Source organism: Heterocephalus glaber, unplaced genomic scaffold (genome assembly GCF_053883595.1).
Source record: "Heterocephalus glaber isolate CG9 unplaced genomic scaffold, H.glaber_assembly_v1.0 deba00000546, whole genome shotgun sequence".
In the NCBI taxonomy this organism is placed as follows: domain Eukaryota; kingdom Metazoa; phylum Chordata; class Mammalia; order Rodentia; family Bathyergidae; genus Heterocephalus; species Heterocephalus glaber.
Genome location: NW_028258147.1, coordinates 33,714,393 through 33,740,200, shown reverse-complemented (window position 1 = coordinate 33,740,200; position 25,808 = coordinate 33,714,393). Strand labels below are relative to the sequence as shown.

Sequence of the window (25,808 nt, the reverse complement as noted above, 5' to 3'; positions counted from 1 at the left end):
AAAACCCCCTTTAGGACACATAAGATGGAAATCAAATGGAAAGGCAACAAAGTTCTTAAATTTAAAAATTCCAACAAAACTACCAGGTTTTGTTTTCTCATCAAGGTAGACTTAATTCAGAGGTTATATGGGAAGTCAAAGCAAGAGTAACTAGGGAAACTTTGAAAAGTACCAGTAAGAGGAAACTACCATGTGAAATAGTAAGCTATATTATAAATCCTCAGTAACTAAAACAGTATGGTGCTGGCCCCCTATAAATAAACAGATCATGAAAACAAAACATGAGCAAATCCAGAAAATAGATACAATGTGTGGGAGTTTATTCATGGTAACAGTAGCATCCTTAACCAATGGAGAAGCATGAACTATTCAGTAAATACTATTAGGATAACTCTGGGCAGCTACATGGGGAGAAAAATGAAGTTAAATTTATGCTGCATACTACATATTCAGATAAATTTCTAATGGCTCAAAAACTTAAATGTTTCTTTAAAAAAAATAAACTAGTACCAAAAGTACTGGTAAAAGTACCAGAAGATAACATATACTTGGAATGTAAAGATCTTTCTACCTAATTCAGAATCCATAAGCACAAAAGAAAAATATGTATTTTCAAGTACATGAAGTTTTCTTTAAAATGAGAAATAGATTTTATGTCAGCTATTTTACTTAGAGGCCTTTTAAACTTATTCCAGTTTTAAAACAAATTTGTCAAAGTTGCCAGAGTTTTTCAAATAGCCGGGTGGGACTATAGACCAACCAGTGTAAGATTCTACCACATACTTGAAAAATGAAACATTCATTCAGTACTTGTTTTATTATTGGGAAGAATGTCCTGTTGATTTTTTTTCCCCAGTACTAGGGATTGAACCCAGCCCCCCCCCACCCCCCCATGTAATACTGAGCTACATCCCTAGTCTTCCTGTTGATATTAATGATTCTTTGTGATTACTTTATAATATTATGGTTTTCATTTAAATTTATCCTTTCAAACAGTTTTAAACTACCCCCCACATCTTGCCATAATGCAGATAAAATATACAGTGAAAACATGAGGGCATGTCTTTAAGACTAGTTTCTGGTCACACAGACAGGATTATTCAATTATTACGTACTGGTTGACTGAAAAGCCAACTATCATTTGCATGTTCATATAGGAAGATGTTTGCATATGTTTTCTTTTGAAGTGCAAGTATGATTTTTGCTGGATTTGCCTTGAAGAATGGAAAAAACATAGTTCTTCCACTGGAGGTTATTACAGATGTACTCGCTATGAAGTCATTCAGCATGTGGAGGAGCAATCCAAGGAAATGACTGTGGAGGTAAAGACAACTGATTAAACCAAGACCTTTGTCTAAGCCACTTAATACCATTAGAATTATTTTGCACTTCTTTTCTTACCTTCATTTTAATGAGGTACTAAGTTGAATATACTTTAGAGTATCCTTACATTCTTCCAAGTTTTCCTTTTTCTCTTTGATGAAGATATGAAAATTCCAGTCCCAGTCTGCTTCTGTAAAAACTTAAAAACAGGGCCAGGGATTTAGCTCAGTGGTTTCGCCACCTGCTGCGCAAGCGCAAGGACCCGAGTTCAATCCCCGGTACCAAAAAAAAAAAAATTAAAAACAATTTTAACATAATATTAATAGTGCAACATTATATTATAGCATGCAATAATTATCTTAGTCACTCAGCCACCACTGAGTGAATGGCAACAGAAATTTATTTCTCACATTTCGAGAGGCTGTGAAGCCCAAGATCAAGGTTCCAGCTGACTAGCTCTTGGTGAGCATGCTCATCTTGGGTTTGTAAACAGCCAACCACCTTTTTGCCTGTGTACATCACATTGCCAAAGAATGAGATAGAGCTTTAGTGTCCCTTCCTCTCATAAGGGCACCAGCCCTATCAGAGTAGATCCCCACACTCGTGATCTTAAGTAACCTTTATCACCTCTTCATAAGAGTTAGGGTTTAAATAAATGAATTTTGGGGGGAAACAGATCAATCCATAGCAGCAAGCCATATAATAAAACATTGAAGGGGCCGGGGATGTAGCTCAGCGGCACAGTGCCTGCCTGACAAGTGGAAGGTACTGAATTGGATCCCTGGTACCCCCCCCCCCGAAAAAAAATTGAAGATAGGTTCAGTGGTTTACCACAGACAATACAAATGTAAGACTTTGTTCTGGGAGACTTTAAAATTGGTTATTATTTTCTCACAATGAAATAATCAACAAATTTGGTATGCATTACTACCTATTCTAATAAAAATTTTAAATGATCCCCCTAAAATCAATCTTATTAAAGTCATTTATGGACTTTTGTTTCCTAGGCTGAGAAAAAACACAAACGATTTCAGGAACTTGACAGATTTATGCACTATTACACAAGATTTAAAAACCATGAGCATAGTTATCAGGTATGTCCCAAATCTTTTCAGATGAGCCGAACTGCACTATTGTGAATAAATAAAGAGGATGGTTTAAATTATTTATTTCTGTTCCTTTAGTTAGAACAACGCCTTCTTAAAACAGCCAAAGAAAAGATGGAACAATTGAGTAGAGCTCTCAAAGAAAGTAAGTTCTCAGTGGTATGTGTGATAATTAATGTAGAATATCCTTCCATGCTCGGTCAGCTCACTGGTAGGAGATTAAGGCCCTAGAGGATGTATTATAGCCGTTATTTTCTTCTGGTACTGCTTTAGTTCTCTGAAGCCCCAAGGGCAGCCTAGAAGAAGAAGTCTCCATCTTTGCATTGACACCTAGTCTGCTGCTCTTAACACAGCCTATGCGGTTAGCAGATAAAAAGGAAAAACACATCGTAGTTTTGTTTACTGCAGATGATCTGCAGTACTGGGAAAGTTAGTAGATCCTGAAGGGTGGCCCTGGCCTCCTCAAAGAGAAAAGGATACACATGCTACCCAACTGTCACACAACCAAATTCTTAAGAAACCTAGATTCTTGAGAAAATTTAGCAGACTGCCTGCTGAAGTAGAAGTCAAGTAGAGATTGAGGAGAAATCATATTACTAGTAAATAATTAAATCAAGCTTTAAAAAAAGCAAAGCCATGAGAGTGGCTAATTTTTGAATCCTAAGTTGAAAGTTATAAAAGAACATTCCTAAATATGGATTGAGTGGCTATATCAGTAGAATATAACACCCCACAATGATCTCACAGGATACAGGTATTTATTTTTTAAATTACTATTTTGAAATAATTATAGCTTATATTTGAAAGGTGTATTTTAAACCTAAAAAATGTAAGTAATTATATTTGTTCCCATTCATAAAATAATGAGTACAAACACCCTTATCGTGAGAATAATCTCCTAATAAAACCATAGCCATCAGTTAAATTAGAATGGGCCAAAAGTGTCAATAGCAGTTTAGTCTCATTATATATTAGTTTATAGACATTATTGGTCATATAACTGTATCACATCAATACCAAACTCTGCAAGTATCTTCCACAGTAAAATTGAAAAGAGTATATATGTCTTTAATAGGGATGTGTGTCTGTTTTGTCTCTAACGTATCCCTGGTGTTTGAAATTGTTCTTCACATACAGTAAATGAGTAAATACAATGAAATTACTACTTTTGTTCAACATTCTGGAGGTTCCAGGCAGCACGGTAATAAAATATGCAAAAGAATTAAAAGATGTGTAAGTTAGAAAGGAGGAAGAACTTCACACACTTCTCACACATATCATAATGGGGAAGGAAGAAGAGTGGGTAGTTTGTTTTGTTTTTACATCCTAGTCAGATACCTACCCTAGATACTGAGTGTACTTAGAAATTTTAGGGTAGTCTATATATCAGTTTGTGTACATATACATGTAATTTCTTTCTGAAGACATGCAGAATAATACGATTGTCAACAGCACTTAGTAGATCCTACAGCTTAATTTCTGTTTATTTGCAGCTAAAGAAAAAGCTAAAATATTGTAATATTTTTTCCTTTTTAATAAAATTTCTTTTTCCCTGCTGGTCCTCTTCCTAGATTTCCTTTCTTTTTCTTCTTCAAGTTTTTTTATTTACTAGCATTAGTTATCCAATTGTTCCTCAGGATGTGAGATCTTTTCGCTTGGTGTTTTGTTTTGTTTTGTAGAGGCATAATTATATAGCTTGTATATAGAGAAATTAATATTAAAATATGTGTGATTATATAGACTAGAGAGAGAGAGAGTTATTATATAGACCCTATAGAGAGAGAGGTGTAATTAAGCTACTTAGCAAAGAAAGACATTGTTTCTAACTCTTAAGCAACAAATTCCTCTAGGGATAATCTCAAAAGTTTAGTAAAGTAAACCTTTGTGTTGACATAAAGCTACATTTCTGTACCAGGATGGTGAAAAAGAGTGCAGGATGATTGTTTGCTTTCCTTCATAGCTTCAGGGATCCAGGGACCTGTGCTTTACTCATAAATACATACATGTCACACATGAGTGTTTTCTATAGGGTTTTAGTCAAGTTCAAATAAATATCATACAGCTACTTCAAATAGTTCCTTTAAAGGAATTTTTAAAAAAGAAAACAATTGTTTAATTTTATAATATTTAAAAAAAAATAATTTCACTCTACCTCACTTACTTTATAGCTGAAGGAGGCTGTCCAGATACCACTTTCATTGAAGATGCAGTTCATGTGCTCTTAAAAACTCGGCGTATTCTCAAGTGTTCTTATCCATATGGATTTTTCTTAGAACCTAAAAGCACAAAGAAAGAAATTTTTGAACTTATGCAAGTAAGACACCTTTTAAAATTACATGAAAATGGTACCAGTTATTATTATGAAAACAGATTTTTCAGCCTCTTAAATTTTCACTGATTTGGGTGTGACTAGTAATTTTTCTTTTTAAAATGATTTTTGTTTTTAAAGTTACTGATAATAAACTGAAATTTTCTTTATATTTAAATGTCATTATAAGTTCGGGTGAATTCAGAGCTGTGGTAACATTTCTTAAAGCATTTCTTTTTTGTTTCAAGCTAATTGAGGTTGAAATCTGGCCTACTTACTGATAATTATATAATAAGAATTTTATCTTTACAGATGAAACAACCACATTACATACTACATTAGAAAATTACTGTTTACCCATTTATTTTGAAAGTTGCGGTATTAAAGAAACAAAAACACCTAAGCCAACTGACATCACCACAGCCAATGAACTTCATTGTAAATTCTTCTTTTCTTTGAAGTCACCAGACTTCCCCATTATAATTTTCATAGCGTCCTTTTGATCTGCCCTGTGCTTAACATGTATCTCACATTTCTTTCAATGCTCAAAATTCATTTTCTCCATAAAGCCTTTCAGATCTAACCCCAAATCACAGTTGTCTTGCTTTGCTTCAAATTCGTTAACCATGTAAATGTAATCTGCATCATGGCATGATGTATTTTTTGTGCCGTGCTTTGAAATAGTTTTTTCACGTAGACAAATTATGAATTCCTTGTAACAGCTGCTATACTCAGCAACTTCTTCATAATCTCTAACAACTGCATTGCTACTAATGCTTATCAATTGAGTGCTATTTTCCTGGGTTTAAAATAACTTCATATATATGATCCTTTCTCTTTCCTAATGTGGAAAAATGTACAAAAATAAAAATATGTGAAATAAGAAATCATTTCAAAATTTGAATTTCTGACTTCAAGAGAGTTAAATTTAACTGAGAAACCAGATAGACTCTGGATTTGTTATTTATTAACCCACTCATCTTTTTATTTTCTTCTTACCATAGACAGACCTAGAAATGGTTACTGAAGACCTTGCCCAAAAAGTCAATAGGCCTTACCTTCGCACACCTCGCCACAAGATTATCAAGGCAGCATGCCTTGTGCAGCAAAAGAGGCAAGAATTCCTGGCCTCTGTGGCTCGTGGAGTTGCTCCTGCAGACTCACCTGAAGCTCCAAGGCGCAGGTAAAAGATATACACTGCAGAGACCATCCTACCTTGAGAACAAATCGCAGCAGTTTTATTTTTTATCCAACTATACCTCACATTCTTGGAAGTTATTTACACCTGAAACATGGATAGTTGGGCTGGGGATTTAGCTCAGTGGTTCCGCCACCTGCTTTGAAACATGGATAGTTGATAAAGTATGTTAACTTCTTTTTGATGATATTTTCCCTCATTATTTCTATTTTTCATGGTGTTTCTTTTTTGTTGTTTATTGGTGTATAGTTCGTCAGACTAAATTAGGCTAGGTTAATTTCACATTTCAAGTGAACTCATAATTCAGAATCATTCTAATGCACCATTTCAGATGTGTAATAGATATAGTCATGTCATGACTGTCATAGATGTGATGTAGAATTTGGAAACTGCCAGCTTGTTATTGTCATGTTTTTACTTTTGTCTTGGGAAGTTGTAAAGAAATGAGAAATCTGCTATTAGTAAAGTTATTTAAGCAATCAAGATACATCCCTAAAAGAGCAATTATTTTGCTTGTTTTAAGATACTTATACTACTTCTGCCATTATAAATTGAAGCATATTTTCATATTCATAATGACTATGAGCATTAGAAATTTCTTTGGCCTTATTTTTACCTAAATATTTATAAGTAATTTTATTATTAAAAATAGGAGCAGTCGTAAAATACTTTGTTGTAATGTGGTGATTTTTATTTTTTTCATTATTTTGCACCATTATAAAACAATTTAGAATTTGAAAAAAATAATGAAATTTTCTTTTCTGTTATATATTAATAGTCAATCTGCTTTGGTTAAGGAAGTTCTAAGTAGAAGAATTAAAAGTAATACTCAAGGGCCAGGGATTTAGCTCAGTGGTTCTGCTGCTTGCCTCACAAGCACAAGGACAAGGACCCAAGTTCAATCCCCAGTACCAAAACAAAAAAGAAAAAAAGAAAATAATACTCAAAGGGCAAACGTCTAGTTGGATGTTCTTCATAGTACTGATAATAATCATGTGGTATGTCTAATTTCTTTATAGCTTTGCTGGTGGAACATGGGATTGGGAATATTTAGGATTTGCATCACCTGAGGTAATTGTTTTGTAGGGTGGGATTTTTTGTTGTTGGTTTTGTTTTGTTTTGGTTTTGTATATATGTGTGTTTTTTATATTTTCTCCTTAGTGCAACCTGGCTTGCATTTGCACCCTCATCTATGCTAAAGCCTGCTGAGAATATCAACAATGCTTTCTCTGTATTTTGTAACAAAAATGCCTCAGCAGAGCCTACAATTAGCTATTTTGGGGATAGGAGTATTAACATATTGTTAAATGCATCCCACTTTTATTAACTAATCAACAGAATTTGACCAATTTATAGCATGGAGTTTTGGAAGATATCTTCTAATTTGTTAATAGGAATATAATGTTTATTAACAATGTGTTTCTAGTTTACTGTTATTTCAGTCTGAATCTATTAAAAAACCTATTTGAAATTATTGCAGCAACAAAGAGTATGTATAATCAATTGCTAAGGTGAAAAATTTCACAGTAATAACATTTATGCAGAAAGAAATGCTTTGCTCAGTTGCTTTTTTCTTCCCTTTCAAACTCTGACGCTTCTTGTTTTTTTCCTCATTGTTTTGATGTGTCATTTTAAAATACAGAATACTGGGCTGGGGATTTAGCTCACTGGCACTGTGCCTGCCTTCCAAGTTCGAGGTCCTGAGTTTGATCCCCAGTACCGGGGAGAAAAAATTAAATAAATAAAATACAGAATATCTGAAACACATAACACTACAAGTAGAAATTGTGGCAAATAGAAATATGATAATGAAATCTTAATTATGCACTTATCTTCTAAGATTTAAATTCCCATTGTCACTGTTATATATGATTTTTAAATAATCTTACCATAGCAGTTCTCCCTACTTCTCTCTCCTTTGCTCCTTTTTAAATAGTATTCCATTTGGTGCTATTTTAATGGTAATCCTTCATTTTGATTGTTTGGAAGGCAGCAGATCAAATGATGAAATCTTCATGTATCATTTATAGCCCATTTGCTTTCTGAAACTGAAAGATAGTAAAAGTTATTATCTAGAAAGTGATTGAGGCTTACTTAAATACTTTCTTTTTTCAACTTGCAGTTACCTTGTAGTGTTTGTATTGGTAGGTATATATATCCAATAAAATACTGACTTAAGAAAACAATTTGTGCTTAGAAATGTGGAAATTTTAAGTTCGTGCAATTTGCAAAAAATTTAATATATTGATGAAATTTTTGTTATAAAAGAAATTAACTTTTTTTTACCTGATCCTAGATGTATTTTCTGTTATATGATTACAGGTTTGGGGATATTGTGGACAATTTCTACCTAAAAGGAGAAATAAACAAGCTTCATTTACCAAAAAACACATCTTAGCAAATATTAAACCTTTGTTGGAGTATTCACAATTATGTTTATATATCATCTTGCAGCTTCTGGCTCTGATAGTAACTTTAGGAACCCTGAAATATTTGGCCTACTGATATGACTGACTGGCTCTTGAACTTACTTTTTATGAATTAATAAATTTTAGAAAAATTATTTAATTCATTTATTATTCTTTAAAGTTGTTGGCACAATGAAATGCTACCATGCTTTTATGTAAACTTTTCTGAAAATCTAAAAAATTACTCATGTTATTAGACTTTCAAATTCTGCGTGTATGTGACTATCAAGAAACTGCCAAAATTATAGGGTTTTTGTTTTTGTTTTTGTTACTGGGGATCGAACTCAGGACCTGGCACTAGTGAGGCAGGCGGCAGTGCCACTGAGCTAAATCCCCAGCCCCCCAAATTATGTTTTTAAGAATTAACTTTTTGCCTTAGACTGTGGGAAAAAAAATGTTACCAAACTCCAATAGATTCTTAGGTTAAATTTTCATTTTTCCAATGAAGTTAATTTCATCTTACTCTCTTTAAATTAAATTGCATAAGTCTACGACAGGCACAAATACTTGTTTCCTACCACTTTACAGATAGTAGAGCTGGGCAGAAAGAGCATAGTCTCAAAGTCTGAGAGACATCTGAATTTAAATTCTAGTTCTGTAACTTATTCAGATCATAAACTGTGTTCTTCCTTGATTTCTCATCTTTAAAATATGAATGGTGATACCCCGTGGAGGTTCTGGGAAAAGTAAAGCATCTTACTAAGGCACTCACAAAATTGGTGCTCAGTAAGTACTGGCTATTGTTATTAAAAAAGAAACCCCTGGTAGCTTTTTTCCTATAAATTCTAGAACTTTTAAGTCTTCTCTGTGGCCTAACCTTTTCATATGCTTTCTTGAAGATATTAAAATTCCTTGGAAGTTTTCAGATAATTTTCTGAGAACAGTTTTTTTTAAACCTACTTCATAATGAGAGGATGCCATTCTAGAGTTTCTGTCAAAATAATTAGAAATATAATAGGTTTCTTTTGCTTTTTTTTTTACTGGGTATTGAACTCAGAACCTTGCGCTTGCGAGGCAGGCGGTGGAACCACTGAGCTAAATCTCCAGCCCTTTTGCAGTTTTTTTAATTGTGTAGTTTTCCTAAATTGGAAATGTGCATATTCTGACAGTAAAGGTTGGTCATGTAGAATAACTTTATACTATTATCAAGTCTACAACGTAAGCAAATTCTCAGTAAATTTAAACTGAGATAAAATTTTCATACCCTGTTCGTGTAAGAAAATGATCCTCAGTGAGCCATGATGACACATAACAAATCATCCAGTTTAAGATCGTGGTCCTTTAGGAAAAGTAGAAAAGATGTCTCTACTCTGCAGGAAATTTTAAAGTACCTAAGTAATCCTTCAGGGCCCTTAAAGTGTCTTTCATTCACTGATTTCTAACATAGTAGGATTTCTTCCAACTCTTATTAAAGAGTCCAACTAAACTTAGATAGAGTTTAAATTTAACGAGTGGTACCCAGGCGTGGTGGCTCATGCCTGTAATCCCAGCACTCGGGAGGCTGAGGCAGGAGGATCACTATGAGTTTGAGGCCAGCATGGGCTACATAGTGAGTTCAGGGCCAGCCTGAACTACAAAGGGAGACCCTGCCTCAAAAAACCCAATAAATAAATAAATAAATAAATTTAACCAGAGTGATATGATGAGAAAGTTTTGTGATAAAAACTGTTTCTTCACTTATCCTAGTCCTTTCACCATATAAATATATTGAATATCCTAGAGTAACTGAAATAATCATAAACCAAATTAGTGTTTATCTTTGGAAGATTATACAGTCATTCTCAAAATTAGTCCTTTATGCTGATATCATACACCCTAGCTTCTCTTTTAGTCTTGTTTCTTCTGTTACTAAAACCTGGAAAAATACATTTATACCCAGCTAACAGTCAATGGTCATAACAAACCTACCTTAAACTGTTGTCATAAATGTAATAGACTTATGGACATTTGCCTAAATCTGTGCTGTTCCCACTTGCAAAATAGAAAACATTTCCCTATCCTGTGTTGTAGATAACACCACATATTGGCTAATAAGGGAAGGAAGCCTGCTAATATCTTCTTTTAAAGCTACCCTTTTTCTCCTAACTAGTCATTTCACTTGTGTTTACAGTATGTAGTAATTCCAAAGAATAGAAAATTCAGCAACCTGGCAAGTACTTAACTCTGTGTGTGTGTGTGTGTGTGTGCGCTTGCGCGTGCTTGTGTGTGTGTGGTTTTTGTTGTTCTTGTTGTTGTTGTTGTTGTTTCTTTTTTACCTCTCCTGTGACTGTGTTGCATATATCAGAGTCACTTTTTAGGCACTCCAGAGAACGCCTAACGTATGTTGGTAAAATGGTTGTAATATTTATTATAAATTAAATAATAAGACCCTTGAAATCATCAGATATCTGAAGTAATAGTTATAATCTAGCATTGGGCCTTCAAGTATTCCAAATTTATCTAGGCAGTTATAATGACTATTTGAAAATTTTCTTTTTCTAGTTTGCCTTTTCCATTTTCTCAGCATGGCAAAATTTGAAGTTTTTTTTTTCCATAAACCCAGGTGATTTTATAATATGTATGTAAAATCATGCATTTTCCCCTTGTGGGGGGGTCTTTGTTTTATTTGCATTTTAAAAATTGCATGCTCTCCTGTATTTTATAACCTTTGGTTTATGCAGGAATATGCTGAATTTCAGTATCGGAGGAGGCACAGACAACAGCGCCGTCGAGGAGATGTGCACAGTCTGCTCAGAAATCCTCCAGACCATGATGAGCCAAGTGAAAGCACTGTAGGTAAGCTGCAGCCCAGGGTGGGATCATGTCCTAGTTCTCCTGAGTCTTTAAAACTGACTGATGTCAGTGTTTGTGAGTTTATAATTCAGGTACATGATAAATGTGTAGCTGCTTCTACTGTTTTGGGATACAAAAAGCAGGGGGATTAAGAACGTGTATGCTGGAGTCAGGCAAACCTGGGTTCACAATGCCATCTTTGCTGCAGATTGGCTGTGTAACTTGAGTTAGGTCACTTAACCTGTCTAAGCTTCTGTTTCCTCTTTCTGAGGAACCCATAGCTGTGCCTGCTGTGTACTCACTGTGAGTGGTAAATCAGATAATGTGTGGAAAGCACTGAAGCACCTCAGGAGCACTGAGTAAATGGTCACTGTTGATACTGTGACTTTGCTTATGGAATATTTTTGTCCTAGCCTGTGTTCTTTTAGAGACATTCTTTAAAAGAGAGTTATTTTATTTGACAAAATTTACATTAATTGCAAATCTTCAAACTATAATGTCAGGATCAATAGTACTAAAGATTTGTTTTTCAGGTCATTGTAATTTCCAGATTCTCTTAATTTTAAGAGATCTGAAAGTGAAAATACCTTTGTTACTACTTGAGAAAAATAACAGAAATGAATAGTAGCACTCACAGTCATGAAGAAAACCCTATAGAGTGCCAACAAATGTAAAAACCAGTCATGTATATGAAGTGAATAGTAGTAGATATTGCTTACAGTGAGACACATATGGCTGAGAAATCCTAGAGAGATACAGGTTCACTAGCAGTGAAAGAGAAATTGCCAATTTAAATAATAAGATGGGCTGACCATGGTGTTACACGTTTGTAATCCCAGCACTCAGGAGGCTGAGATGGGAGAATTGCCATGAGTTCAAGGCCAGCTTGAACTACATAGTGAGACCCTGCAGATAGATAGATAGATAGATAGATAGATAGATAGATAGATAGATAGATAGATAGATACATACATACATACATACATGCATGCATACATACATACATAGAATAAATCGTATTGTCACTAAATTGTCTATGGTGCCAATTGCTTTGTTGTAGATAGTCCAGAGGGTGGCAGTGGCCACAGGCCTGGCACGTCCGTGGTAAGTTCTGCATCTATGAGTGTGCTGCACAGCTCATCCCTGCGTGACTATACCCCTGCCAGCCGCTCTGAAAACCAGGACTCCCTTCAGGTAACATTGCTGAGAAGCCCCATTGCCCATGCTTTTGCTCTTTCTTTGTTTAGCATAGTTTCCTATTTTTACTTCTTACTGCTTTTCTTTTTTTTTTTTTTCTTACTGCTTTTCTTTTTCTTCCTTTCACTGTGAAATCTTTATTTCAAAAAAGGAGAAGATTCCCTTTTTTTTTTTTTTTTTTTTGGTACCGGGGATCAAACTCGGATCCTTGTGCTTACAAGGCAGGCAGCAGAACCACTGAGCTAAATCCCTGGCCCCAAGATTCCTGTATTTTAGGTTTGTCTTAGGTATTTTTCCCCTTCGTATGGGATAGGAGAAATTTATAAGACTTGAATAAATGATTCAATTGTATAAATACAAGTAGTATCTATTTGATAAAGGAAAAGTGGTAAATCAGATTGGGTTAAATTACTTTTCTTTTAGTCACATTCTAAAGTGGTTTTACTTTCTGTTGCCTCAGGCTCTGAGTTCCTTAGATGAAGATGATCCCAATATACTTCTTGCAATACAGTTGTCACTGCAAGAGTCTGGGCTGGCCATTGATGAAGAAACGAGAGACTTCCTCAGTCATGAAGCATCTCTAGGAGCCATAGGCACTTCTTTACCTTCTAGGCTGGACTCTATCCCCAGGAATACTGATAGCCCTCGAGCTGCATTGAGCAGCTCTGAGCTTTTGGAACTTGGTGATAGTCTCATGAGACTAGGAGCAGAAAGTGAGCCATTTTCAACTGACACCTTGAGTTCACATCCTGTCAGTGAGGCAAGAAGTGATTTCTATCCCTCATCCGGTGACCCAGACTCAACCAGCCAGGACCCCAGTATCAATGACAATCTTCTTGGCAATATCATGGCTTGGTTTCATGACATGAACCCTCAGAGCATTGCCTTGATTCCCCCAGCAACTACAGAAATTAGTGTGGATTCTCACATCTCCTGTGTCAAAGATGGCTCAGAAGGGGTAAGAGATGTGGAGCTAGAGCTGCCAGAAGATTCAGTATTTGAAGATGCTGGTGTCAGTGAAAGCAGAGGAGTACAGAAAGAAGAAAATGCTTTAGAAGAAAATATTCTGGCTGGGGAGACATCATTTCAAGTTAGTGACAGTGGTAATGAGGCAGCCAAAGAGAATGGTTCTGATGTTTCAAGTCAAGCACCTGAAACCTCTAGTGACTGGCTTGAACAAGTACATTTAGTGTGAACCGCATACATCTGGCTCCAAGTGCTTTGCAGTTACAGATGGTATGAAAGGTGGAATAAGCTTTATAGAGACTTTGATCCAATTAATTCCAGCTCATAACCACTGATTTTAGAATTGAATACAAAGGAGTTCCCTCATTTTTGGACCTTACAGGGAATTTCTTTTGTATTTAATTGGATAGCTTTTCCTCTGTTTGCTGGCAAAAAGAAGAGCAGGAAAGTACGAGAAACACAAATGGAATAAATAGGTTGTATTCTACATTCTAAGAAAATGCAGCACTCTGTTTATTCTAGAGTTGGCAATATTTAAATTGAACATTTAAATCAAAGGCTTATTCTCTAATCTTTGGGTATCTTTCTGAAAAGAAAAGAAAGGAAGGAAGGAAGAGTTTTCATTCTGGAAGTTTGGACAGATCTACAAACATGTATGTCCTCAGTTGCTTTATGCTCTGCCATAACTTTCCTCCTCCCTTTTTGTCTGAGCAATGTGAATTGAAGTGTCCAGGGCTTCTCTTTAGTGCTGCATCTACCACAGTGTAATTAGTTTTAATTTTCACATGATTAATCAAAGATTTCTTATGTCGATTTACAGTTCAATTGTGCCAAACTCTAACTTGTACGCTGACTAACAAGGCATTTAGGTGTGCAGCGCCCTAGTGTGTTCCAGGGCAGTGTCAGCGTTCTTAGGAGTCAAAGGTGCCACTCGGTAGCAGTGATATTCCAGAATTTAATGGGCTTTTGTTGCCATGGAGACTGCATTTAAATAAATGTAGCCTGTAGCTTAAGTTAACGAAACCTAATGCTGCTGTTAAAAACAGTTTATTTTAATATTAAAATACAGTTGATTAGCAACAGCGGTGCTGTATTTTAAGAGACACTTTATTGGAAGTGCAATCATAGTTCTTTGTTTTCACAATTTTACAGTGCATTCTAATTACTAATGGGTGCAATTACTTTTAATGGTGTTTTATAAAATAGAAAAGTAGAGTTTTCATGAGTTAAAGTAAATCCCACGATTAAAAACTTCAATAAAAACATCCTGCGCAACATGTTACTGTGCCTTTGCCTAACCTAAATGGATAGTTGCCAGTTAATAAGTCAGTAATTCAAATTTCAGTGTCTCTTCTGAAGTAACTATGCTGTGAATTGCAGAGACCTCCATAAAACCACCCATGGCCTTGCCTTTAACAGTAAATATAACAACTAAATGTTCAATCAGTTTGTTTGCCTAAATAGCAAATGCTGACATATGTTTGTTCTCTTGCACAGTGCTCATTTGCTGTGATTACTGTTTAGTCTTGAAAAAGTCAACTTCCTAGTTAGTGTCTTTTTGTGAAGAAAATACTGGTCTTAGCTATAATTAAGATACAGTGGTACAGTGTGTAATTAAAACTAGAGTAAACTGTTGGAATGGTTGTTTACTTACATATTATCACAACTAGCATATCATAAGCAAATTAGATATGCCCAACACTCCATTTAATGTTTTGCCAGATTGTTATCAGAAATCTACAGAAACCAAAATTTCTGTAGTGAGTTTATACAGGCAAGTCCTAGACCAGGTAAAAAGTTATATTAGTATTGATATCCATGTGATTTGTGATTATAGTTTTTGATTTTTTTTTTCTGAACCCTGCTTTTGAAATATTCTTGTAACTTGAATTCATGTGGCCAGGACATTAGAGTATTTAATATGCCCCAGGTTGATTCCTCTAAGATAAACAGTGTGGGAATTGCTCCTATGCCATGAGTATTAAAGGCCCACATTAGTTTTCATTTCTCTGATTATCAGATACATTGATATCAATCCCTGTTAAAATTAGTGAGGGAAATATTAACTTTATCTACAGTGTATTACTGTATATTAAACTGAAATAGTCCATTCAAGGATTCTTTTACAAGTTTATTTTGGACTAAAGATATTAACACGGTTAAGTTTTTAGACTGCTGTGTGATTTTCCCAGTAGAAAGACTGCATCACAGTGAGGTGTCTTCCACAGTGAAGTTAAATGAGGAGTGCTCTGTGTGAAGGTAGCATTTGTGGCGGGTTCTGGTTTCCTTACACCTTGTGCAGTTCCCTTTGTTTCTGTGCTGGTCTCTCCTGAGCATGAAAACTGATCATTATCCAGTTTGTATTTCCTTGGTACATATTTTAAAAACAACACAGTCATTGACTTTACAATTCAGTGATAAAGTTTGGCAAAGCCTATTTTGTAAACAAGTTAATTTTATAATGTAAAAAAAAGTTAATCTAACCTTGACTTGTTATTTGCACTTTCATAGTCTATACTTGATACATTCCCACTTTATATATAGTAGGATTCTACAAACGTGTAGATGTTTGGCCAAATGAATGCTGTTAATAATATGTAAAGTTCTTTGATTAAACATTTATTACTTAAACTACTTCCATCTTGTCTCATAGACTTTGTTTTAAGGAAGTCAGGAAGCTAAATTTTCTTCAGATTAAATCCCCTCCGATGTGTTGGAATTAATTTGGTTCTAACAAAATTGATCAGTGCCTAGTATCTTTTATAGTAGCCCTGTTACTCAGCATTTTATACCCTAAAGATAAATCCGGTAATACTGCATGACAGTGTGTTAAAACACTATTTCAGTGCTCATTTTATTTTCATCACTATAGCTATGTTATGATTTTTTTCCCTTGAAATCTCTAATAGAAGCACACAGAAAAATAGAGAACTTTAAGATATGTTTTGTTAAATTGCTTAGGAAAGAAAAATCATGCTATATGAATAAATAACCCTGGTTTCACCATCACTTTGTTGTTCTTTCCCTTATAATTTACCAAAACAACCCTTGGCATCTGGCTTTCAGTGAACATAACAAATTCCAGGCCACCAGCTGGGGTCTGCCATTAACAATCACTTAAAGTCAAGTTTTATTTATGTCTTTCACTTTATGGATCTAAAACTTAACTGCCAGCATCCTAAATACTGTTTACGGAAGCCAGTGATCTCATTTTTATTCTCTTTTTAGTCCTGGATATCTGAACTTAACCTATTTTGAATTACAACATGAGACTTATTAAAGCTTGGTCCTATTTTTAAAACAATGTGTCTCAAAGGAGTAAAATCTTCTAGTCTAAATATTAAATTGTAATACAAATTTTAGAGTTGTTTTAAGGCTGAAATAAATCCATACGAAAAAAGTTGCTGTGTGCTCGGTTCTTAGACTGAGTAGTAGTTTCATCTTAGCACTGTGTCAAAAGTGTGATCACTGGATCTTCCCCATAGAAACACTGTACTGTGTCCTTGTCAGGTCTTGAAACCTCATCAGAATAGTAAATTTCTTTCTAGAAACACTGTATTTTGTGATAGTCCTTATTTTAGGAACTGATAATACTACTAATTCATAAAGAAAAATGGACCAGAAAAAATTTCTGTATCTCTTATTTCCACTTAAAATTGGCAAACAGCTGACAAATTGAGTGGTGGGCAAACTTCTGAAATAATTATTCTTCTTTGGTCTTTGAAACTGGTAATTTGACAGAATTCCTGATAAGGCTGTTGTCTCTTAGCCCCTTGTCCCATCAAGTATTTAAGTCTACCTACTTTGCATGAGGTATGAGTTTATAGACAGGTTAAGAGATAAGCACATGAAAGAGTGAAAACAGTATAGAAAAGGATCATTGTTCTCAGTCTTCATGGGCCTCTTGTGTACCTACTCATTCAGCTGGATGTGCCTCAACCACGTGTCCCTGACAATTTTGTCACAGCCTCTTTTGGAATGTATGTACCTAGTAACCTTGAGGACAAAGGACCAGACATACCTGTTTCCCATATACAGATTCCTTATGCTGACTCTTCCTTGGTACAGTACAAAGCCACTCATGCCGAGTATCCATCCAGGTCTTTGTGTTCCCCTTGTGGAATGTGCTGCCATGTATTCTGCATGCGGTGCCATAATTGATAAAGTCCCTTGCCTCTAATCCAGGAGTCGCATGTCTTTTGTCAGCCTGGATAAGCTTGTGACAGACTTAACTGGTTTGTAAATAGGGTAAAACAGAGTCCAAGAGTTTTGACATCAAAGATGCAATGCTGATATTATCTGGAGGGGGAAAAAAAAATACATGGGCCATGGAAATATAAGGCTCCTGGAAATCTGGTAGTGAAGGGTCTCACACAAGTGATAGGTATGGGATAAGGGCTGGCAGAGATTAAGAGTTCCCACTGTCCTGCCTGCTAGTGAACCCTTGTTCATTCAACCCTTGTTGAGCTAATGTGGAGAGGTTGAGCTAATAATGTAGAGGCTCAGCAACTACAGGTAGGATTGAAACAAACTGTCCAAATGGTGCCTTGATTGTGACTCCGGCAGGTGGGCAGAAGAAGGGATATTGTTAGGACAGCAATTCTTTGGCACTGGCTGTGTGGCTGTTTGGCTGTGTGGCTGTGGCTGCTGAGTCAAGGAATCCCTAAAGGTAAACTAAATGGGTCCAGAATAATAACCTTGAGAGTTTTGGGTGGACTCAAAACATTAGATCTTTTGCTTGAGCTGAAGGCAGTTGCAGCCTTATTCAGATGTAAAAGTGAATGCAAAGCTCTGCCTAAAAGTATTGAGCAGGCAGCAGGCGTGCCCTGACCCCTGCTACAGCTGTCTTGTCCACCAATGAGGACAAGGTGCCAGGTGCCAAGATGCCAAGGTCAGCAGGGATGCATCATCGATCCGGGAAGAAGAAAGCTTTGAAGCCTTGGGTTCTCTCTGGTTGCTGAAAGCTGTCAAGTGTTCAGGCCTTGACCTGGAGCAAGGGCTACAAAAGAAAACAAGCTGAGGAGTTTCTTCCCCACAGCTAACTCTTCTGTCACCCGGGGCACCCCAGCTTCCTCATTGGGGGACATCCCATCTGGCATTTTAACTCCTGCCACATGGAGCTCACACATATTCTCAGCCCCTCAGGGTCTTTCTGTCATGGAAATGGGTTTTGGATATGCTCCCTGGTGGGAAAAGGAAGCTAATGAGGCCTTGTAGGTGTGGTCCTTTGGGCAGGTCCACATAATGTGGCTTCCATATCTGCATATATTACGGAATTGATACGTCATGTACACTTAACCTGTGTCATTATTTTCAGTGGAATTCTCTGTTTCAGGAGAGGTCACATAGAGAAAAGTGATAATGGGCCATGTAAGTTGCTCCTCAACAGGTCTTCTTGTCCTCTCCCTGGCAAAAATAATATAGAATCCCAGGAGAGGAGGAAAGAAAATCACTGCTTATAAAGACTTACTGGCACAGCCAGAGCTCTCAGGCCTTTTCCCAGACAACATCATCACTTCTGCCACAGCCATCAAATACAACCATTTTACAAAAAGGCAGCTATTTACCTACCAAGCTCTTGAAATTGAATGTCTTACCCATGCAAGCCTTGTAATTTGCTGGCCTGACATCTTGACTCTGGGTAGGTCTATTTAAATTAGAGGATTAAATAAGTTGGAAAGAGTCCAACAGGCCTTGCTTGTCAAGTAGAAATGACATAATTGAGAATCCAGGTAGCCTGGCCTTGCCAGTATCTCATTCTTACCTGAAGAATTACACTTGCTCCATTTGGGGATATTTTGTTCCCAACTCCACTGTCTGGAGCACAGCTAGTAGTTTGGTGTGGATCTCAGTTCACAGAATGACTGGGCTGAGTTGAGTTGCTTGGCAGCAATTTCTACCAAATCCCAGTTAGATTTTTTTTTTTTTGTAGCTACAGATGATTCTAAAACTGATATAGGGAAACAAAGAAACAGGAATAGCTAAAACAATTTTGAAAAATAAAACCAAAGTTAGCATAGCAAGATACAAAGCTAACCCTCGAAAATCAGTAGCATTCCTGTACACAAAAAACAAACTCACTGAGAGAGAAATCGGGAACCACACCTTTCACAGTAGCATCAAGAAAAATGAAATACTTAGGAATCAGTCTAACGAAGTGAAAGAACTTTACATTGAAAACTACAGTACTCTGAAAAAGGAGATCAAAGAGTATAATCAGACAATGGAAAAATATCCCCTGTTCTTGGAGAGGCAGAACCAATATAGTGAAAATGGCCATACTTCCAAAATTGTTATACAAATTTAATGTAATCCCAATCAAAATATCAATAGCATATCTCACTGAACCAGAGGAAACAATCTTAAAATTCATACAGAATCAGAAGAGTCCTACAATAGCAAAAGCAATTCTGGACAGCAAAGGCAAGGCAGGGAGCATCACAATTCCTGACTTGAAATTATACTACAAAGCTACAGTGAGAAAAACGGCATGGTACTGGCAAAGAAACAGATCTGAAGATCAATGGAACAAAATAGAAGATGCAAAAACAACTCCAAGCACACTTGGCTACCTTACCTTTGACAATGGGGCCAAACACCTTCACTAGAAGAAAGATAGTCTCTTTAATAAATGATGCTGGAGAAACTGGCTTTCCACTTGCCGAGGACTGAACTTAACCCATATCTCTCACTATGCACTAAAATAAAATTGAAATGGATCAGAGATTTAAGTATAAAATCAAACAATCTGCTGAAAAACACAATAGGTAAAAATCTTAAAGACACAGGTGTAGGCAAAGACTTCCCGATCACACAGGAAATATTACAAAGAATCAACAACAGGGATCATATCAAAAGCCTTTTGCACAGTGAAAGAAACCAACAAGAGAGTAAAGAGACAGCTCACAAAATGAGAAAAAAAATATTTTTTACCAGCTATTCCTTAGACAAAGGACTAGCATCTAGGATATATAAAGAATTTTTTTTTAAATCAGACTCCCCACATTTAAAGACCCAATCCAAATATGGGCACCTGAAATGAATAGACACTTGTCAGATGAATAAGTGCAGACAGCAAGTAAATATATGAAAAAATGTTCAACATTACTGGATATTCAAGAAATGCAAATTAAAACAACACAGATTCTCTTTCCAGAAAGAACAGGTATCATCAAAAAATCAAAAATAACATGCTGGCTAGGCTGTGGGGGAAAAAGAATACTTCTCCATAGTTGGTGGAAGTGTAAATTGGTATGACAACTATGGAAATCAGTGGGGAGATTCCTCAAAAAACTAAAACTAGAGCTTCCATTTGACCCAGCTGTACCCTTTCTAAGTATCTTCCTGAAAGAGTTAAAACATCATACCACAGTGTTAAATACATTTCCTTGTTATAGCAATACAATATCTTTTTTCACTTCCCTAAATTTTTTATCAGGACATATTTTTCATACATATTGATCACATTGTAGGGAATTTGTACCTGTACGTAATATATGTACATAATATTTAAACCTGTACATAATAATTCTTTTTTTCCCATTCCCCTCCCTTTACACCTTCTTGCCCTACATTTACAAAAGCTTTGTTTCCATTTTTTTCCTTCCATTCTCTTATAGCAGCACAATTTATAATAGCTCAATCTTGGAAATAGCACATATACCCATCAACAGATGAATGGATAAAGAAAATGTATTTATATACAATGGAGTACTACACTGCCATAAAGGATAAACGAGTAATTTTTAGATAAATAGATGCACCTCAAGACCATAATGTTAAAGAAATTAAATCAGACACACAAAGTGTAAATATCCCATTGTTTCTCTTGTGTGAAAAACCCAAAGGGAAAATAAGGAGCAAAATGGAGAACAGATACTGGGAGGTAGGAAGAACATCTTCAAATGGGAAGAAGAACAAGAGGAGGAGGGATTTAAAAGAGAATGGAAAAGAAAAAATGGAAACAAAGCTTTTGTAAATGGGGAGGAGAAAAGAAGGGTAGAAGGGAGGGGAGGGGAACGAGAAAAAGAAGACATATTATGTACAAGTACAAATTCCCTATGATGAATGTGATTGTTGTGTGTGGCAAATATGTACTAATAAAAATAAAATTTTAACTGGAGATTTAGCTCAGTGGTTCTGCCGCTTGCCTTGAAAGCTCAAGGGCCCGAGTTCAATCCCCAGTACCAAAAATAAAATTTTAAATAAAATATTAAAAAAAAAAGTAGAAAGAGTCATTCTATCCAATGTCAAGACTATCTGATACTGGTGGGGGTGGGGGTAGACTCATATCAATGGAATGGAATAGAGAACTGAAATAGCCCTACACAAATACTCTTAACTGATTCTGACAGGTACAAAAGGAGAAAATGCTGTTATTTCAACAAATGATGCTGGAACAGACAAAACTACGAACCTCTGCTTAAACCTCATACCTCAAATAAAACAAAATGCATCCTAGACTTAAATTTAAATTGTAAGACTTTTAGAAAAAATAAACCTTAGAATCTAGTGTAGCAAAGAATTTTTAGACTTGATTCCAAGAGCGTAATCCTTAAACGAAAAAATATTAGTAAATTGATCTTCACTAAAATGTAAAACATTTACTCCATGAGAGACCGAATAAAGAAAATGAAACTACACAGCCTGGGAGAAAAATACTTACAAACCACAGATCTAACAACTCACCTAGGATATAAAATGACAAAACAATCCCCTATTTGATGGACAACAGATAGGAAGGGGCATTTCACCACAGAAGGTAAATGAGTAACACATGAAAAGATACACAGCACTATCTGCCTGGGAAATACAAATTTAAAACAGCAAGACACAACATTAACCTGTGAGGATGACACATATTAGTGTCAGCAGCAAGTGCTGGCAAGGACACAGAGAAACCAAGTTTTTCATATACTGCTGATGGGAACATAAAAGGGCACAGCCACCTTGGAAAATAATAGTTTCTTTTTCTATTTTTTTTTAATTACTACATGTTTGCAGATAATGTTTACATTTCTTGTGTGGAGTTGGTGCATGTACATAGCTTAATTCCTTTTTCCATGCCCTTTCTCTTGTTTTCCATCCCCTCACTCCATCTCTTGATGCTCTTCCTATGTGAGAAAGATCTATCTCCCTGCTTCCTGTTATAATTTATTTTGCTCTTTATTTATAATTTGGATTTCTCATATAGGAGAAGCCATGTAATACTTAAGCTTGTGTGTCTGGTTTCTATTTTACTTAACATTATGGTCTCTGGTACATCCATTTTCTTACAAATGACTTAAGTTTATCCTCCTTTATAGCAGAGTAGTACCTTCTGTGTAAATACAGTACCATATTTTCTTTATCCATTCATGTGTTGATGGACATATAGGCTGCTTCCAAGATTTGGCTATTATGAATTGTGCTGATATAAACATGAGTATACCTGTATGACAGTTTCTTTTAAAACTAAGGACATACCACATGAGTCAACACTTCTATTTGCTTTGTGGCCTTTCATCACTGGAAAATGAACTTTTATGTCCACTCAAAACCTGCACACAGGGCTGGGGATTTAGCTCAGTGGTTCTGGCACCTGCCTTGCAAGCGCAAGGTCCCGAGTTCGATCTCCAGTACCAAAAAAAAAAACAAAAACCTGCACACAATTGTTCATAGTGCCTTTATTCATAAGACAAAATTGGAATCCACCAAAATATTTTCTAGTAGATGAATGATTAATTTCACTACATCTGTGCAATGGAATAATACTCAGCAAAAAAAGGAAGAAACTAATACAGAAACTTGTATGGATCTCAAAGGCATTATGCTAAGTGAAAAAAAGCCAATCTCAAAAAAAGTCACATTCTTTATTTATATAACATTTTTGATTCATTGCCTTTCTCTAGCAGCTTTGAAGATTTTGACCCTGTGATGGACTTCTGGTACTTTGAGTGTAATGTGGCACAAATAAATTCTCCTTTGGCCATGGTTATTTGGGATTCTATATGTCTCACTTTTCTGTATGTTTATTTCTTTCCTTATATTTGGGAAGTTTTCTGCCATTTCTGTGAACAGGTTTTTATGCTATTTGTGTTATCTTCTGATTTTTCATTTATTTCAATTACTATTTTTTGTATTTATGACAGGTTGTTGCTATGTTCAAGCTGTCCTTTAGCTCACTATGTAGCCTAGCTTGGCCTCAAACGCATGACAGTCCTTCCCCAGCCTCCTGAGTGCTGGGGATTACAGGTGTGTGCTACTGCATCCAACTATTCCAGTTACTCTTAGTCTTTTTATGCGTCATCCATCTAGCAGCTGTTAGATGCATTTTGCATGTTCTCTTGTTGTTTTCATGGTGTCTTTAGTTGTCATCATTGTCTTTTACTTCTGAAATTCTATCCTCACATTGGTCACTTCTGCCTATACTTTCAGTATAATTTTTTAATAGACAATATACCATGTATGGATCCTAATAACAATATAATTTTTAATCTGGATTTCTGATTAAAACCTTTTCATGGACTCTAAATCTTTTTTTTTTTTTTTTTGGTACCAGGGATCGAACTTGGGTCTTTGTGCTTGCTCAGCAGGCGGCGAAACCACTGAGCTAAATCCTCGGCCCAATGGACTCTAAATCTTTATTAACTGGTCATTCATGTTTTGTATCATTTTATTTAGTTCATCTAGCTTTTTAATAGTATCTTCTGAAAACTTCTGGGTCATTTTGGTTATTCTGTTACCTGTTTAGCTGTGTAGTCTGTCATCTTGTTGAGTACCACTTTAATCTGTTTTCTAACCTCCACTGTTATCCTGAATTTCAGTAATTTGGGTATGTGGCTTATGCTATTTTCCCCACTTGATGCGCCCCAGATTTGCCTCAGGGGAGTAGGGTGTTTGGGGACTTGTTGCCTTGTCTTCTTGTGCTTCTGTTGTGTTTGTTTGTTTTGTGCTGAGGTTCATGAATGCTTATAGTGTGAAGACTTTGTTGCTAGTATAGAGATTTCTTTAGTTGCTTTTCAGTGATGTACTTTGGGCATGGCTAACTATAGTCCTTTGCCTCAGCCCCAAGATCCAATCACTTTGGTTAATTTAGGAGGGGAGGATGCAATGTAATTAGCCCAGCATCTAGCTCTCTGGGAATGTACTCTTGTACTGTTAATGTCACAAAGTTAATTTGAGTGTTGGCTTACAAAGAATAGCAACAATTATGGTAATATCAAGCAGATGAGCTAGTGGTATCATTCAAGATAGAGTGGGTATTAACATAAGAGCCAATTTAACCCTAGAGAAGAAATCCACAATTATGGTGTAAACATTAAGACGACCCAGGTATTGACTTAATGCTAATATATTCTAAATGTGACAGCTATATCTCCACTAATAGTATAAAAGAATTCAACAGTAATTGTATAGAGTTAACTATCCAAGGACTAATAAAGCTGTATGATTATACTACTAAAGATAAAGGATTTGGGAAGAGGGGAATGCAAGAGTAAAAATTTGAAACCTTAAACTATATGATATGAGGAGAAACACATGGTACAAAGATTCTTATTGGAGAATAGGATATTTATTGAATTAGGTCAAGGTAAGAAAAAAACTGACAAGAAATAGAAGATAAAAGCAAAAGAGGGAGAAAAACATTATGTAGGAAGTAAAAATAAGAGAAAAATGCAGAAAAATTTAAAAGAAAAAGGAAAAAAAAGATAAGACAAAAAATTACCCAAATCCCAATAAAATGGCAAAGAAGAAAGGAGGAAAGAAGAAAAAAGAAAACACACACCCAAAACTAAACACACTCACACACAAAAAAAGAAAGAAACTTCTCTGGTTTTGAATGTGTGGTTTCCTTCCAGTCTCTACAATTCTGGGCCAACCCCAAGTCACACTCGTAGATAAAGAACGCAGGCAGACCCCAGACCTGTGCTTTATGCAGGCTCAGAAGACAGGAGGACTGGGACCTGGGCACCAGGACTGCAACTTTCAAATCCCAGCAATTCTGGCCGGGCCGAGCCAGCCTCTGGCCCTGGGGGCAGGGCCTTTGTCCTTTAGCTCACACCCCTTGGCAGGTCTCTTTCCAGCCCAACCCTGGCCATCTCCTGTGACTGTCTATCACCCAGTCACTGTGAAAACGTGATACTGGGAAGCCTGAAGTGAAGCTGTCCCGTGGGTGCTCTGAGTCCTGGGTTCAAACAATCATCCCTTCCTTGGAATGGCATCTGACCAAGCACACTCTCCAGGGCTTTGCTGGGCTCTTGGACTGGACTCACTCTCCCAGCTGCTGCCCATCAAAGGATTCATGTGGGAGCAGAACCCCACACTGTTCCTGAGGCTCACAGCACCTGGCTGATCCATCCCACCACTGTATTTCTCCCTGCAGCCCTCTGAAGTCCCCAGCTTTCACTGGGTCTCACAGATTCAGTCTCCCTTTCCTGGGAGCCAGGAGCCTGGAGCTGGGAAGAAACTGTAGATTGTTCCTTTCCTTT

The 25,808-nt window shown here is 36.2% G+C and overlaps 1 protein-coding gene and 1 long non-coding RNA gene across 10 annotated transcripts in view; one reads left to right on the top strand and one right to left on the bottom strand.

The window, feature by feature from the left end:
• Nucleotides 1-15,973, top strand: part of Ankib1 (ankyrin repeat and IBR domain containing 1) — a 190,556-nt gene extending 174,583 nt beyond the window's left edge. For 3 of the 9 annotated variants that reach the window (XM_087204472.1, XM_087204469.1, XM_087204474.1), the window contains 10 exons: nucleotides 1,158-1,322; nucleotides 2,331-2,417; nucleotides 2,508-2,574; nucleotides 4,598-4,743; nucleotides 5,742-5,920; nucleotides 6,955-7,006; nucleotides 10,514-10,552; nucleotides 11,082-11,178; nucleotides 12,236-12,369; nucleotides 12,833-15,973. In XM_087204472.1, coding sequence (XP_087060598.1) covers nucleotides 1,158-1,322; nucleotides 2,331-2,417; nucleotides 2,508-2,574; nucleotides 4,598-4,743; nucleotides 5,742-5,920; nucleotides 6,955-7,006; nucleotides 10,514-10,552; nucleotides 11,082-11,178; nucleotides 12,236-12,369; nucleotides 12,833-13,567 — 1,701 coding nt within the window. In that variant the 3' untranslated portion in view covers nucleotides 13,568-15,973. Of the gene's footprint in view, nucleotides 1-1,157; nucleotides 1,323-2,330; nucleotides 2,418-2,507; nucleotides 2,575-4,597; nucleotides 4,744-5,741; nucleotides 5,921-6,954; nucleotides 7,007-10,513; nucleotides 10,553-11,063; nucleotides 11,179-12,235; nucleotides 12,370-12,832 lie in introns of all 9 variants that reach the window. The other 6 variants (XM_004862370.4, XM_021242586.2, XM_087204471.1 and 3 more) reach the window with 5 other exon arrangements.
• LOC106010859 (uncharacterized) lies at nucleotides 1,130-19,080 on the bottom strand. Its single transcript, XR_002388668.2, has 5 exons — nucleotides 17,360-19,080; nucleotides 8,222-8,285; nucleotides 4,591-7,983; nucleotides 1,402-1,522; nucleotides 1,130-1,314 (listed from the first exon to the last, which is right to left on the bottom strand). It is a non-coding gene; the product is annotated as an uncharacterized LOC106010859 (long non-coding RNA).
• Between the last annotated feature and the right edge of the window lie 6,728 nt (nucleotides 19,081-25,808).